The following is a 14,777-nucleotide window of genomic DNA, read 5'->3' as shown; positions in this document are numbered from 1 at the left end:
AAAACTCCAAATATGCAGCAGGCATCAGGATCGGAATCGAAACCACGGCCTCCTGTAGACCAGGCGAGGTAGTTAACATCTCCTAGCCACCGTGATGATGAGAGAGAGACACGCAAACTCCAAATATACAGCAGCAGGCGTCAGGGTCGGTTTCGAACCCACGACCTCCTGTAGACCAGGCGAGGTAGTTAACATCTCATAGCCACCGTGATGATGAGAGAGAGAGACGCAAACTCCAAATATACAGCAGCAGGCGTCAGGGTCGGTTTTGAACCCAAGGCCTCCTGTAGACCAGGCGAGGTAGTTAACATCTCCTAGCCACCGTGATGATGAGAGAGAGACACGCAAACTCCAAATATACAGCAGCAGGCGTCAGGGTCGGTTTCGAACCCACGGCCTCCTGTAGACCAGGCGAGGTAGTTAACATCTCATAGCCACCGCGGCGCCCTGGAGATGGGAATCGCTGCTGTGATGGGTAAGCATCCTCTCCTTTGCAAACGCAACCCTTGCTGAAGTTATTTTCAGCCGACAAACTCTCACGAGATATGAGGTGAGGCATCGGCATTCGCTAGAGTTCGGTTCTTAACAATCAGCGCGAAAGTCGAGACTACGACGTTTATATTTGGAGGGAAAACGGGGGGGGGGGGGGGGGTTAGGTTCACCTGTCCGACTGAACGTAAGGCAGAACATAAAAGTGTTTCATAATATTAATCCCTGCAACTGTACCCATAAACAACATCCTATATGTCGCCAATTCAATTGTACAACACAAGACAGATAATAACGCAGGTAATAACGCGACAAAATAAGTGAAGGAAAAAAATACATCACAAAATTATAATACTGCACCGTACATTTGAGAAGCCGCATTTACCTCGGCACAAAAGAAGGTCATGGTCAAGGAAACTTCGATGATGCGACTTCCAAATGCGTCGGCCATGGCACGTGCTCGACTCGCGGACGCCGAGATGCGTGTGGCCGGGACTTGTTATTGAAAGGAGTCTTACGCTCGCAAAGGAACGCATCGAATTTGCACGCGCAAGGGCTCAATTCTTGTCCGAGTCGAAATCTCGTGAGAAATTGGTTCACGCGAATCCTCGGCAGCCTTCGCGTTTATTTTACTTTACCGGGCAAGGGCCCCGCTGAGCTGTATAGAGAGCTCGTTTTTCAGAAGCGACCTGGCTCTCACAAATGATAGCTGAACGAAGTGGCTTATCATCACGTGGAAATGCATTGCAGCCCACTCTCTAAACCAGTGGTTCTTAACCTTTACTGCAGCCTGCACTCCCCCTTAGATCTCAATCGTTAAAACAATGTTCATAAACACATAGGGATCGATTAAACTCAGGAGTTACTTACGTGCCAGTGCTTTATTTGTCTTTTTAAATCCTTTATATTAAGTTCACTTGCTTGCTTGCGCGCTTACGACCGTGCAAATCTTTCAGTCGTTTTTTAACCCACTTCCCGTGATCCAATCGAGCTGACATTTTGCACACAGACTCGTTGTGCGTGACAATTTATTTTCTTGAAATGTTTTTTCCTAAATTTTACACTTTTTAGGTAAAAATGAATTATATTTAATTACCAATTGCTTAATGGTGGCAGGCAATCATCTCACCCATAGGTGGCAGCCATCTCAAGCCAGAGGACGAGAGGACTCTAGCCGCCACGCATATAAAGGATTTATAGTGAAAAACTTTGTTTTTACGGATTAATTTGTACGGGTTAATTTTTTCGATTATTTACCTTCGAAATAAATCTGGCATGTCTCGCACCCCCAGAAAGGGCATCTCGCACCGCTGGTTAAGAGCCACCGCTCTAAACGTACGTTTCTAAATGAACATCAAATTGTTGATGACACCAGCATAGCAACAATTCCTCACATCGCAGGCGAGACGGTCATTGGAATTCACCCAAGCAATACAACAGAGACACAGTCGGTGTGAACTCCCACTCTGTACAAAACGGTCATATCGATTACGTTGGTTTACACATCCGTGCCTCGCAACGCTTCCATTTATCGCCAGCGTCCATCGTTCACGCAACATTTGCCTTCTCACGATTGCCGAGGAGCAACCAAGCTACCAACAATTGCCCAAAGCTCTGCAGTCCCCTATTCACGCAGATGCTTTCATACAATTAATTAGTGTATTGGTCTTTGATGTGTGTGTTGTCGGGTTGCGGTACGCGTGCCACCACCCTCGTTTGCACGGAGAGCCTCTCCTCTGTACCAGCGTGGACGGCACCCTCGTGTTCACCTTCTGAAGCGCTCGCTCGTCACCGTGGCGTGCGCGATGACCACCACCACCACGTGACTTTTCTTTCGTCTTGCGCGCGGTGAACTTAGCGCCACACCGCGTGGACTTAAAGCGTTTGTTTTCATTTGTTTGCTGGTGACTTTGTGTTTCGTATCGGAATCGCCTTCAGTGCCGTTGCTGCTGGCGGCAATAAAAGTTGTTTAAAAGTCAAAGTCTCCAGGTGCCTCGCTTTCACCAGGCACACGCGGAGTGACGATCTCTCTCTCTCTCTCCTTGTCGTCTGGCCGATGTGAACATGGCAGAGCAACAACTGCACTTTCACATCCAGGTGGTCAAGCCAGATAGCCGCGTCCGGAGCAGCGAGGGGAGTGCTATCGCGGACGTCTCGTTCGTATATTTGTCGATGGGGGGGTTGGGGGGGGTTGGGGGGGGGGGCAATTGCGTCGTGATAGTGCACGGCCTGCTCTGAATGACCACAATGACACACTTATTGGAGAGTTATAAAGAGCTGTGTCCGGGAATTCTGGCTTCTATCCCGGAAGAAAATAAACAACACCGCTCGTCCCACATCCACACACGGCACAAGCAGCAGTAGCAGCACGTGGCGAATCCTTTAAAATCGCTCCACAAGCACGTGGAGCGAAACGTCGGGCGTCGTGCCGGACACGAGGAGGTACAATCCGAAGTCGCATCGGGAGGGACGCGTCATCTCTTATCTTGGCGTTTTCCAGTCGGTGTTACCTTAAGCGACTTTTTTTCGCGAACAAAAAAAGCAATATCATCAAGATGAAAGGCGATCGCTTCTTCTATCGCGCTGTGTAATTATGGCTTAAACACTGTTGACGTCATTATAAATATATAAAAAATGACTTTTAATCTTCTCATGGGCGATGCGTCGCACTGACGGCGCTCACGACAAGAAGGACGCGCGGGGGGGGTGGGGGGGGGTAACGGCAGACTTTCCAAATTTATTACTTTTTGCCGATTTCCAGCACAGAGAGACCTTGTCACAACAGCAGGAGTAAAGAACAAAAAAAAACAACATCACACACCTGTACACAACCTCACCGCGGCGCGCGGTGTTTACAGTAAAATAACAGCGGCGTACAGCGAAACGAACAAAGCAACGATCTTTTTTCTTGTTACGCACAAAAAAAAACATCACGTCAATCCCTCGCGTGGGTGTTTGTGGTATGCGAAAGCAATTTCAGAGGTGCCCCGGGTTGATGCGCACAGTGACCAAGCAAAAAAAAAATTTCATTTCGTGGTGGTTGATGCATCACACAAAATGCATCCGCTCTGTGCCGTCGGGACAAAAATAAAACTATACGGACGCACGCGTTAAATAAGTGACACCAAACTCCTCGAAAGAGACTCAGAAACAATGGGGGAAATTACCCGGCAATAGCTTCCCCAATGAAGTCAATAGACAGATGCGTTCATTAAGGACAGATGCGAGTTGGCGCTTTGCGAACAAAAATTACTTTGGACCAAAACAACCCATGTACTGGAATCATTTGTTTAAATATGCTAACCCACACGCAAAATTGTATTTTGACGCAACGATGACACGGGTTTTGTTTCTCTCCCAACTTCCCTGCGGTTTCCGTGCGGCTGAACTTGACAACCATTCGAACAAAACGAGAGAAAGTACCCCCTTGCTTTGGTAGGCAAATGCCCTGCAGTGTCGAAAAGACTTAATTCCTACAAAATCCACAGGCCCGCCTTGAAAATCTTTCACATCGAGTGCCGTCAGTCGACGGAGCGGACGCAGCCGTGCCAAAAAAACACAAAAACTACCCATAATCTGTCTCATTTGCAGCGGTTGGCAACAAAAAAAAGAAGAAACCTTAGCAAAACCACAACTTGACAGCGTCGTTTTACACAGGCGGAGGAAGCGGCAACACGATTACCGGCACAGCACAGGGGCACGCGTCGGCAGGACGACGCTTACGGCAAAAAGGTGTGCGCTGGCGTGAGAAACGACGCGTGTGGATTTTAGTCCCGTGTTTTATTAATTTGCATAATCACAAAAAAGTCCCCCCCTCCCCCAACCCGGCCTTGATGGAATTTATGAAGTGATTTTGGAATAAAACATTCACAGTCGCTTTAATTCTTTTTTGTTGGAAGTCCTCGGGGGGCTGTTGGTCGGAAGAAGACTGGTCCCGCTCAACGGTAAGATCACACGCCGAGGAGGAATGGACAAAAAGGGGGGGGGGGGGTGCGCGTGGAAGTGTGGGGGGGTGGGGGGGGGGGGCAACGCTGAAACGTTGACGGCGGAAAAGCTGGGGTAGAAAAATAGTTCCGAGTCCAGCGAGCAGGCATGAGATGGCGTGCGTGATCAGGAGGGGCCGCCACTTTGCAGCGACTCCGCGAGTCCTTCGCCGAAGGCCCAAACTTGCTCACAAGTCTCCCCCCTTCTGCCGGCCCGTCGCGACTCCTTCCAGCGACCGTGACGAGTGGCGGGCGGGCGGGCGACGTCGGAAAAAAAAATAATCGGCAGACCTGAAAAAAAGCCAAACCGCGACAAAACGCGCTGCGTGGACGGGGAGATTTTTTTTTTTCCCCCGACAGTCCAGCTGTGATCCAAGAGGAAGGAAATACATTCATCTTCATCGCCGCAACCACCTTAAACGCACCCGACTCGACACACGAAATGTTGTTTGACTTTTCATCAAACCATTTGCTCCCCCCCCCCCCCAAAAAAATATATACGGTAAAAGAAATGTACACCTCGTCTAACCCCACCGCCCACGCGTACAACTGTACATCTTTAAAGACCGCAAGGGGTTCGCGGATGGTTTGGAAAATAACGCGAGCCCCAACTGCTCCTTGCTTGTACCCACATTTTTAAACGCTGTTGACACGCAAACCTCCCGGAGGAGAATAACACGTTAATCACACCATTAGGTACGTTTTACATTTGATTTTTTTCCGCAAATACTAAACGCGTCCCGTGTGAACTGTGTAACACCACGGACGGCTAATGGGGACACTGTCGGAATATTGACGTAGATGATCACCAAATTTAACGAATAGAAAATAAATTTCGATTTAAAGCTTTCGTGATTGCAGGGATTCATCTTCTTGGTTCTTTCGGTAAAGTCACGTAAAAGGGAAATAATAAAATAATTTAAAAAAACAAAATAATTCTCACGACGTTTCGGCCACAACGCAAGCAGCCGTCCTCAGGTGAACAGGTCTGTCATTCAAACGCTGTCTTCCCGACAGACCTGGTCTTCACCTGAGGACGACGGCTGCTTGCGTTGTGGCCGAAACGTCGTGAGAATTATTTTATTATGTTTCATTTTTATTATTTTATTATTTCCCTTCTACGTGACTTTACCGAAAGAACCAAGAAGAAATAGAAAATAGTTTAATTGTTTCGCCTGTAGGGAAGTTGGCTGCCTCGGCTATCTTCGCGGCACGTCGTTCCCTCAACAGCACCATCACCTGCGGACTCTGCGACCATCATACGCAACAGGTGGCGGCCGAGTGCCGAACGGTATTAAACACAGTCCAAACAATTGCGGGAGTTCGCGTGTTAAAAAAAAGTAAAAAATGATCACGTGCAAAAACGTATGTGGAAATGAACATTCTTGATTTACCGAGGCTGGATAACTCTGGAACTAAAACGCATCACGCCAAAAAGGGGGGGGGGGGGGGGGGGGTTGATGAAAATTACATGAATAAACCGTGTAGCGGGGCCACACACTGCTGATGAGACTCATTAAATCAATAAACCAGCAAAGGGTTTGCACGGCTAAATGCTGCCGGAATACACTGGGTCTTAAAAGTCCCAAGGGGGCATCGACTAAAGGGGTTTTACTTTCATCACTATTACTTCGTAGGAAATGGGAGTATTAAAATAGAATATGTTTTTGTTAACATTGCAATGTGCTGCAAACATATAAAGCTGTTGTGTATAACTGTTTGTGTCTGTCCAAGACGAGAACACGACGTGGAATAAAGTCTCGTCCTAGGATTTTGGCCACAGTTCACGTTGTAAAACGGCGCGTTGTGCAAACGCTGACGCAGGGTGACACCGTGTGGCCACAGGCGGTGCCTACACCCACACGAACACGCGTTACGCAAAAAAAGACAATGATCCCCTGTATAGCGTGTCCACACAGTTGGGGCAAGTGCCGTTAGCGAGTAGCGCCTATTCAAGGCCGGCACGGCACACTTCGGGGGGTTGGGTGGCCAACACCACGGCCGGGTCGCCTTTGTCTCCCAAGCGGTGACGTTTACACACCGCACCATTGTACTTATTTGAGGCCGAATCGACCTCGGGGCGGCCCATGACCGGTTCAAATAATCGTTACTGGTGTTGGCCGTGAGCAGCAATGGAACTCGAGCGGCCGGGTTCGTAGCACAGCGCGCCGACCGCAACACGACCGCTTCCCACAACGCGCGTTACGCACACACACACACCCCCTCTAACCAACGACTGGACAAGGTAGAAGTGCAGCCCCTGCAACTCCCTGTTCATGCCACCGCTGGCCGAAAGACCTCCAACTCACAGGTAGCTCTACAAACGAGAGGTGGTCGATTGAAATCAATGATGATAATAACAATAAGCGTAGCCGTCCGTCCCTTAAGGGGGGGGGGGCACGGCCCACAAAGTGCGATTTGTCCTGGGCCCCGCACCCCCTCAAACTATGGACGGCCCTACCCACATACCCACATTATACCCCACCTACACGCAGAACTGTCGTGTCGATCCAGTGCCATGTACAACATTCACAATGCTTGGGTGGACGCAAGTGGCGGGGTGGGATTTAAGAAGCTTGCCTCATCGTTTCACCTACACTCCGCCCCCCCCCGCTCGAGGAGATCGTCGAATCGGCGACTTCTTGATCGCAAGTCCAGCCGCGTGCCAACCGCTACACACCGCCGTTGTCAAACCACAAACTAGGTGGCGCGTGACTCGTGACCAGTAGCAGCGAGAAGTGGACTGCGTGTTGCCGTGCCAGGTGCAGAATCGTTTTACACGTCCCCCTGACATAGCACGGGCCAGATATATTCACCGAACGAGCAACAGTTGTTACGTCACGTCAATTCATCGTTCGGCTCTTTCGCACCACCAGCAACTCCGTGGTCAGTCTAGGCTTCTCGATTGCTTCATTTCATCGAAGTGGCAGCCAAAGGTGGCGACCGAGGAGATTGAGCGATGGGATGGGCTCTTGTGCAGGAGCCCAGACCTGATCCGTAACATCATGTGACCCTGTGGGCGGGGGGGAGGGGCAGGTGGCGACGGACTTGGGGAGGCTTTCATTCAGCCGTGGATGGCACACGTCTGGTCATGACGATGATGATAAACCTCTCTCTCCGCCCCGCCAACTTCACCTCTAAAAAGCCATCCAGCAGTGGACACATCATGAATCAATTGTCACAAAAAAAATCAATGAGGAATGGCACTCCCACCAAAAAAGCGAAAAATGTGGATGATTGTTAAGTTCATGGTCTTATTCGGCTACAAATCTACGGGATAGCTGACACGGCTGATGGTGGAACGGCCAACGTGGGTTTCAAAAGGTGGAACTTGCTGCGATAAAATTAAGTGACGGAGCTGAATACACTGACAAGATCGGGGCGTTCAACTCCGAAACAATTCTCAAGTATCACTGATTTTTCTCTGTGAATCAAATGCAGCTTTTCTTTCCGTCTATTTGCCTATATCTGAGCGCAACGGTTGGGGATGTGTCTTATCATCTGCTAGATATGTGTGTGTGTGAGACCCGAGCTGCAGAACTTTATAGACATTTGACTTTGTGAGGAGAGCATCTTGTAATCCACAGAATATGCTTCCCATTCATCCTCAACAATTGTTTCCCCAACTACAAACACGTTTAATTTATAAAACAAGCAAAAATCGATCCTCACAATCACGATACGTGCATCGCATTCTGCGCACAAGAATTATTCACAATTCGCACGAGAATTATTCACAATTCGCACGCGTTCACAACCTTAAAACCTTTGGAGGTCGTCGCATCGATCCATGCCCGCTGCAGACTCGACACGCGCCGCGAGGCCTACAAATATACAGCACCAACGACGACGCGGATTTGCAATCGTCGCCACGAATATCGACAAAACCATCGAATTGTCGAGTGGCCCCCAAATGATTACGTCCACAGTTACGTGCCCTTTTCCCCTCCTGCCTCTTTTACAAAAATCGCTCCAAGTGGATTGGCGCCACCTCTCACAGTCTCTCTCCGCACCTCGACCAGAACCCAAACGCGGTTCGCACAAAGCTTAAATTACCGGCGACGCAACGAGCAAAGGGGTACAAAACACTGACCCTCTTTATGCGCGAATGCCAGAGCCCCTGAAAGGGCCCTCCCCAGGCGGAGGGAGGAGAAGAGAGGGAAGTTACAGACTCGTCGCGCGCGCAAACCCGTGCCTATCCACACGGAGCACAGACACGCCTCCTTTCGCCCCCCACCCGCGCCGTAACTACACGCGGGAGAGACGCACAGCGCTGTTTGTACATTTAAAAAAATACAATCGACGGTGAGAGAAAATAACTGAATAAAGACACCCATGAAAATAACTAATCGTGCAGCAAAATTTTTTTGTAGCTTCCTGCGGTCGACCGGAGGAGTTTCCTGCATTGATGAAGGGCGCCAACCAACCGCCCCCCCCCCCCACGCCCCAAACCACCGTCCACGTGGTGGCTTTGGACGGACAGGACCTGAGGATCACCGCAGCGGCGGGATGGGTGGGGGCGCCCCTCGCCGCGTCGGAATGGAATCATCTGCAAGAAACAAGAGCAGCGGCGGCGACGTTCAGTGTCAGTGGGGGGCACGCGGAGGCGGCATGGGGGGGGGAGGGGGCATGGTAACCAAGCGGCAATGGACTGTGCGTTGGCGCAAGTGCGCGCACGTGCGATTGTGCGCGCATGTGTGCATATAAACGCGCAAGTGCTTTTTTGCGATTGTGCAAACATGCTTGACGAGCGTAGCCTATCGTGTGCGAGCGTGTTGGTGAGTGTGTGGGTGTCTGGCGAGCATGTTGGCGAGCGTGTTGGCGAGTGTGCGAGTGTTTGACGAACGTGGCCTATCGCGTGCGAGCGTGTTGGCGAGCGTGCGAGTGTCTGGCGGGCGCGTTGGCGAGCGTGTGCGTGTGAGCGAACAAAAAGAGCGTGATGTCGGTGTGCGAGCCGCACTTGGCCGGTTGCTGTGGCTGGGGTAAGTCTTGGGGAAGTTGTGGAACTGCTCCGGGGGTGGGAAGTGCTCCACCGGGTGGAAGGAGAAGCGAGACTCAAAGTCGTCTGCAGGGGGGAGGGGGGAAGGGCAGAGAAAATTTCACAACACCACCGCAAACATCTCTCTACGGGTCACAAACATAGCACGCGGGGTGGCGGCATTACTTCACACTCTCATGGAATTTCATCGTCATCAGCCACCATCGATCCACTTCGCCGTCTCCTGGGTGGAGCGTAACCTCTCGAACCGCTTTCCAAATCCTTTGGCTGCCATTGAGGTCCATTATACTAGTAGGAACCTCCTGGTTACACTAGCCCACAGGGGATCATTGTGTCCATCCGTCCGTCGTGCCGGGAGGGGCTGGGTGGGGATGGAGGGGCTTGGTAGGGAGCTGAGGGTGAAGAGGGGCTGGGAGGGGAGGGTGGGGAGGGGCTGGGTGGGGAGGGTGGGGCTGGGTGGGGGGTGGGAGGGGTGGGGCTGGGTGGGGAGGGGCTGGTCATCCCGTGGTGCCCTTATAAAACTCAACGTTTAACCTACTCACGCCGGCTTGTGCCCGCCCTCACAGTCGGGCATATTTGCGGAATACACCACGCCGCTGTTGACCCTGGCCATTGACCGAGCAACCCAACGTTCCTACCAGCTCCCTCCGTGACGTCTGGCCGTGACGTGTCCTGCCCCAATGCCCGCTTCACCGTCCCCCTACGGCGAGAATTTGTTCTAATTAACCCGGTTGTGTTCTCCCCAATCCGAGCATTTATTTTCTCCCTCTCGCAAAGCAAATTCCCGCAAACGTAAAAGGAAGCGCGACTGTGAGGCTGCGAGCCATGCAAGGTTGCGCAATGACTCACCTGCTCAGTCATTCGAGTCTTCGTGGAAGTTGGGGGGGGAGGGGGGGTCGCGATTTGATTCGAGAATGGGTTCTTAGTCTCGTTTTGTTTGCGGTTTTCCTCATTGTTATTTTTGTCCTGTTCCTCGGTTTGTACACTTTCTTTTGCCCCACCAACAGTCGCGCGTATATGATCGGCACAGACGTGTGTAACGCTTGTTCAACTAATTCCACACCGCACATAGCCAACCGCGCTAATGGGAGATCTCACGATCGATGCTCGCGCGTAATATTTGACGCCCGCAACGCGAGCGTGTATACAAAACAATAACATTGATGCAAATTGACGAATCTACGCATCGTTACACCCCCATCATCCTCGCACAAAACCCGTTTTTATCATACCGTGCAGTCAGGGGCGCCACGGTGGCAAGATGTTAGCTACCTCACTTGGTATACAGGAGGGTCATAGATTTCGATCCAGACCCTGACGCCTGCTATATATTTCGAGTTTTCATATCCTTCCCATAGCCACGCGCATTTTTCTCCGGATGCTCCAGTTTTTCCCTCCGCATTTAGAATCAACATGTGTTCAGAGTATTTGTCCGTGAAAATATTTCGTGATGATAAGCCACGGCATAGAGCTATCATTTGGGGTCGCTTCTGAAAAAGAACTATACAAGTTCAGTGGGCATTAACTGCTAAAATAAAAAAAAAACTGTTTTACTTTGACAGTTTATTAGTTGAAAATCAGATTCGAGGTCAGAGGTCAGAGGAGTCCCGAGTCTCACCTCCCATGGGCGACACGAGGCCGCCGGTGAACGGGTCCCGGGGGCCGTTCCTGACGTGCGGAGGGGGAGGAGGGGCGGCACCGAAGCCGGTGGGGCGGCTGGATGGAGGGGGTGGCGGTGGGCCCCCACGGCTCCTCCCGGGGGGAGCCTCGGAGGTGAAGGGGGAGCGGCCGGAAGTAGGCGGGGGCGGCGGCGGTGGCCCCCTCAACGTAACGCCGCCACCGCCGTTCCTCGACGGCGGAGGTGGGGGCGGCGGGCCTACGGGACGATCGTGAGAGGCGGGGGAGAGGGGGGGTCAGACCGCCGGACCGTCGATAACTTACAGGCTTCCTTTAGTCAATACCACCCAGCATCTGCCGGGCGCTGCCACGTTGGGGTGCGGGGGGTCGTTGGGTCAGCGTGGCTTGGAGAAGGGACGGGTTCCAAAACAGGAGCACCGGTTCAGATGTCACTCACTCGATGGGTAGCTCTGGCCGGGGTTTGAACTCATGTTGGCAGGTTTCGTAGCGTGGCGGCTGCGACACCATCGCTTCTCGCCGCCCGGGACAAAGTGTCTAACTTATAGTTTACAATTAAGAGGTGGGGGAGTGAGGGTGTGAGAATCGGCGTAGAGGAGCCACACGGCGGGCAGAGGCCCGGACAGAAGCTACCGCAGCCCAGCAACAACGACAATAACGATGACAACGTCAACAACGACAATAAGGACAACCATGACGACAACAACCACAATGACGACAATGACAACGATGACAATAATAACGACGACAACAACAGCATTGACAAAGACAATAATGATGACAACAATGACAACGACAGTGACAACAATGACGCAACGATAAAAAACGACCACAATGACAACAACGACACCAATAACGACAACAACAATGACGACGACAACAGTGACAATGGCAACAACAATAACAGAGACAACAATGACGTCAACAACGATGACATCAACATCAACGACAACGAGCAGCAACGAGCCAGGGGAGCAGCAGCTGCACCATCCCTCCGGGATGAATAAAACGATGACTGCGCCACGGACTCACCTGACCGGTGTGGAGGTTCCCGGCTGGGAGGGGGTGGCCGGCTGTTGCTGCTGCCCACAGGCGGAGGAGGGGGCGCCGCCGACCTCGGTGTGCCACCGCCGCCGCCGCCCGAGGGGTGGTACAGCGAGTTCTGCCTCTGCGGCAGTGCCGGGCCGTCCGACACGGAGTGCCGGCTGGGCGGGGGCGGAGGCGCCATGCCACGGCCCGACTCTCCCCGGTGAGCGGGCGGAGGCGGAGCGCCATTCCTACGCGCGGGGGGCGGTGGAGGGGAGGGGGCAGACGGCAACGCGCGGTCACCCGGGTGTCATGCCAGCGTCATGCCAGCGTCACGCCAGGGTCACGCCAGCGTCACATCGACGTGCGCGTGGTGGTGGGGGTGAAGCCGTGCCCGCCGCTGGGTATCGCTTCGTCTGTGCCAATTTGCCGGGTGCGGTCGCGGGCAGCAAAGTGGCCCGGTCAACACACGAAGCGCAAAGCGCCACGCATGTGCTACGAATCCGGCAACACGAGTTCGATTCCCGCTCTCAAACAATAACGGTGGCCATTCATCTGCGCCGTTTCTGGGCCTTGCCTAGGTAGACTCAGCCTCAAATGTGTACCTGGTGCAATGTGTAAACATCGCCTCTATGGGTGTGGTGCTGGCCACCCACTCCCCTATTGTGCCGTGCCGGCCTTCGTAGCTTCTCACTCGCCGCACTTGCTCCAAAGTCTGCGAAGGCTATATGGGGGATCTTTGTCTTTGTAGGATAACTCACAATGCGTCCACCCAAACAAAACACAAAAATGCTCTCTTATCTTATGAGAAAAGCTCCTGCCAAGTGCAAAAAGATAGAGACAGAGCGAGCCTGCCCTGAATTGTTCTACCCCGTTCCAGTGGTGGAGTCTGGCACACTCGATGGACGAATTATTTATACATGAATCACAGTCCTAATTGTTGGACATACTATGTGCACGTTAAAACACCGCTTGATGATTAGTCTACCACTACTACTACCACCACCACCATGTTCCTGTAAACTTGACTCATTGATTCCTCCACCCGTGTGGAGGACTGGATCTCTACCATACGCTGACTGTTTCGTCTCATCCACCGCACTTGTGTCCAACCACCACCACCACTACGCTGCAGGCCAACAAGAATGACTTGTACAAAAAAGCCATATGAAACGAGTAGGGGGGTTTCTCAGATATTTCACTCCCACTGACTGTGTCAAATACATCAGTGAGATTAAAGTGTAGCCACCCTATAAGGATCGACTTCAATGGACGAATCGGTGCGTCGTCAACACGGCTGTCGTCTGCGCTTAGGCGTCTGTGGTGCCAGCGCCAGGGTGGCGAGATGTTATCTCCCTCGCCTGGTATGCAGGAGGTCGTGGATTCGATACCGACCCTGACGCCTGCTGTATATTTGAAGTGTGCATCTTCTCCCCGTGGATTTTTCACCTGGTCCTCCGGTTTTTCCCTCCAACATTTAGAATCAACGTGCGCGTATTTTGCTGCTAGAAATTCCCACACGATAAGCACTATTTGTGATGCCTAGGTCGCTTCTGAAAAAGAGCTGTACAGCTCAGTGGTGCCTCACCTGGCAAAAACAAAATCGGTTGAGTTGCTTCGTTCACGCAAAGATAATTATCAAAGGGGCACGACGATCGAGAGGGCGCACGGAATGCGTGAGAAACGGTGCCAAAAAAAGACACAGTGCGGCCACGTGGCATTTAAAAGTCGAGGTGCAAGCCGGGGGGGGGGGGGGGGGGGAGGCCTCCATCCCAACCCCTTTGCCACCTGATGAAAAAAAAAAATTCGCCAACGTTACGTAACAAAGCCACCGGGGAGCGGGGGGGGAGTTACTCTCACAAGCCGCTGCTGTGTGTTCGTCTCCGGCGGCTGGACAAGCGTGCGGATTTTGTGTACGGCGGGGTTCACAAAAGTTTTCACAATTCGTCACGCTCTGGGCAATGCGGAGAAGAATGCCAAAATTTCAGTTCTGCAAGCTAACAGTTTTGCAAAAAAAAACACACGACCGCGCCATGGCATCGGGAGCGGGTTGGGGGGAGGGGGGGGTAGAATAACCAGCAACGAAAACACACACATTGTCACGACACCCTCGAAAAAACCTTTACGTGCCAAGGGATAAAAAGGTGAACAATTAAAAAATATTTTTAATCCTGCGTTTGTTCGGCCGCATATAACTAAGCTGGGCTTTTCATGTATGTATGTATGTTGAACGTCTTTCGCACTGTACGTAGTCAACCGTGCTACCCCGCAAGTATAGAAAGTTGATGGTCTCAGTTTTCTTGGTTCTTTCGGTCTGTTTGGTTATTAATGTTAGATTGGGTTTTCCCATCATGAAACTGATCATTTCTCAAGTAGGCATTACAGTCACACAACATCGCCGGGCTGTCTGTGTGCAGACCCCTGGTTGTACAGTGGAAAACGAGATAAAAGTCTACAAAGACAAAGACCAGATCCCCCATTAGAGCCTGAACAGACTATTGGGGCAAGTGCTGTTAGCGAGCACCTATGAAGGACAGAAACGGCACACGATGGAGTGGGTGGCAAGCACCACGCCCGACCGCCTTTGTCTCCCCAGTGGCGATGTTTACACACCGCATCATTTACTCATTTGAGGCCGAGTCCAT

General features: G+C 51.9%; 1 protein-coding gene across 3 annotated transcripts in view; it reads right to left on the bottom strand.

Annotated features, from left to right (window-relative positions):
* Positions 1-3,206: 3,206 nt before the first annotated feature.
* Positions 3,207-14,777, bottom strand: part of WIPF2 (WAS/WASL interacting protein family member 2) — a 37,101-nt gene continuing 25,530 nt past the window's right edge. For all 3 annotated transcript variants that reach the window (XM_078603895.1, XM_078603893.1, XM_078603894.1), the window contains exons 6-9: positions 12,139-12,383; positions 11,090-11,347; positions 9,433-9,537; positions 3,207-9,021 (exon numbers count right to left, since the gene is read on the bottom strand). In XM_078603895.1, the coding sequence (XP_078460021.1) occupies positions 8,966-9,021; positions 9,433-9,537; positions 11,090-11,347; positions 12,139-12,383 (664 nt within the window). In that variant the 3' untranslated portion in view covers positions 3,207-8,965. The remainder of the gene's footprint in view (positions 9,022-9,432; positions 9,538-11,089; positions 11,348-12,138; positions 12,384-14,777) is intronic.

This window comes from Lampetra planeri, chromosome 21 (assembly GCF_965212315.1).
Source record: "Lampetra planeri chromosome 21, kcLamPlan1.2.h2, whole genome shotgun sequence".
NCBI lineage: Eukaryota > Metazoa > Chordata > Hyperoartia > Petromyzontiformes > Petromyzontidae > Lampetra > Lampetra planeri.
Note: the sequence above shows the minus strand (reverse complement) of the source record. Positions and strands in the feature narration are given on the sequence as shown.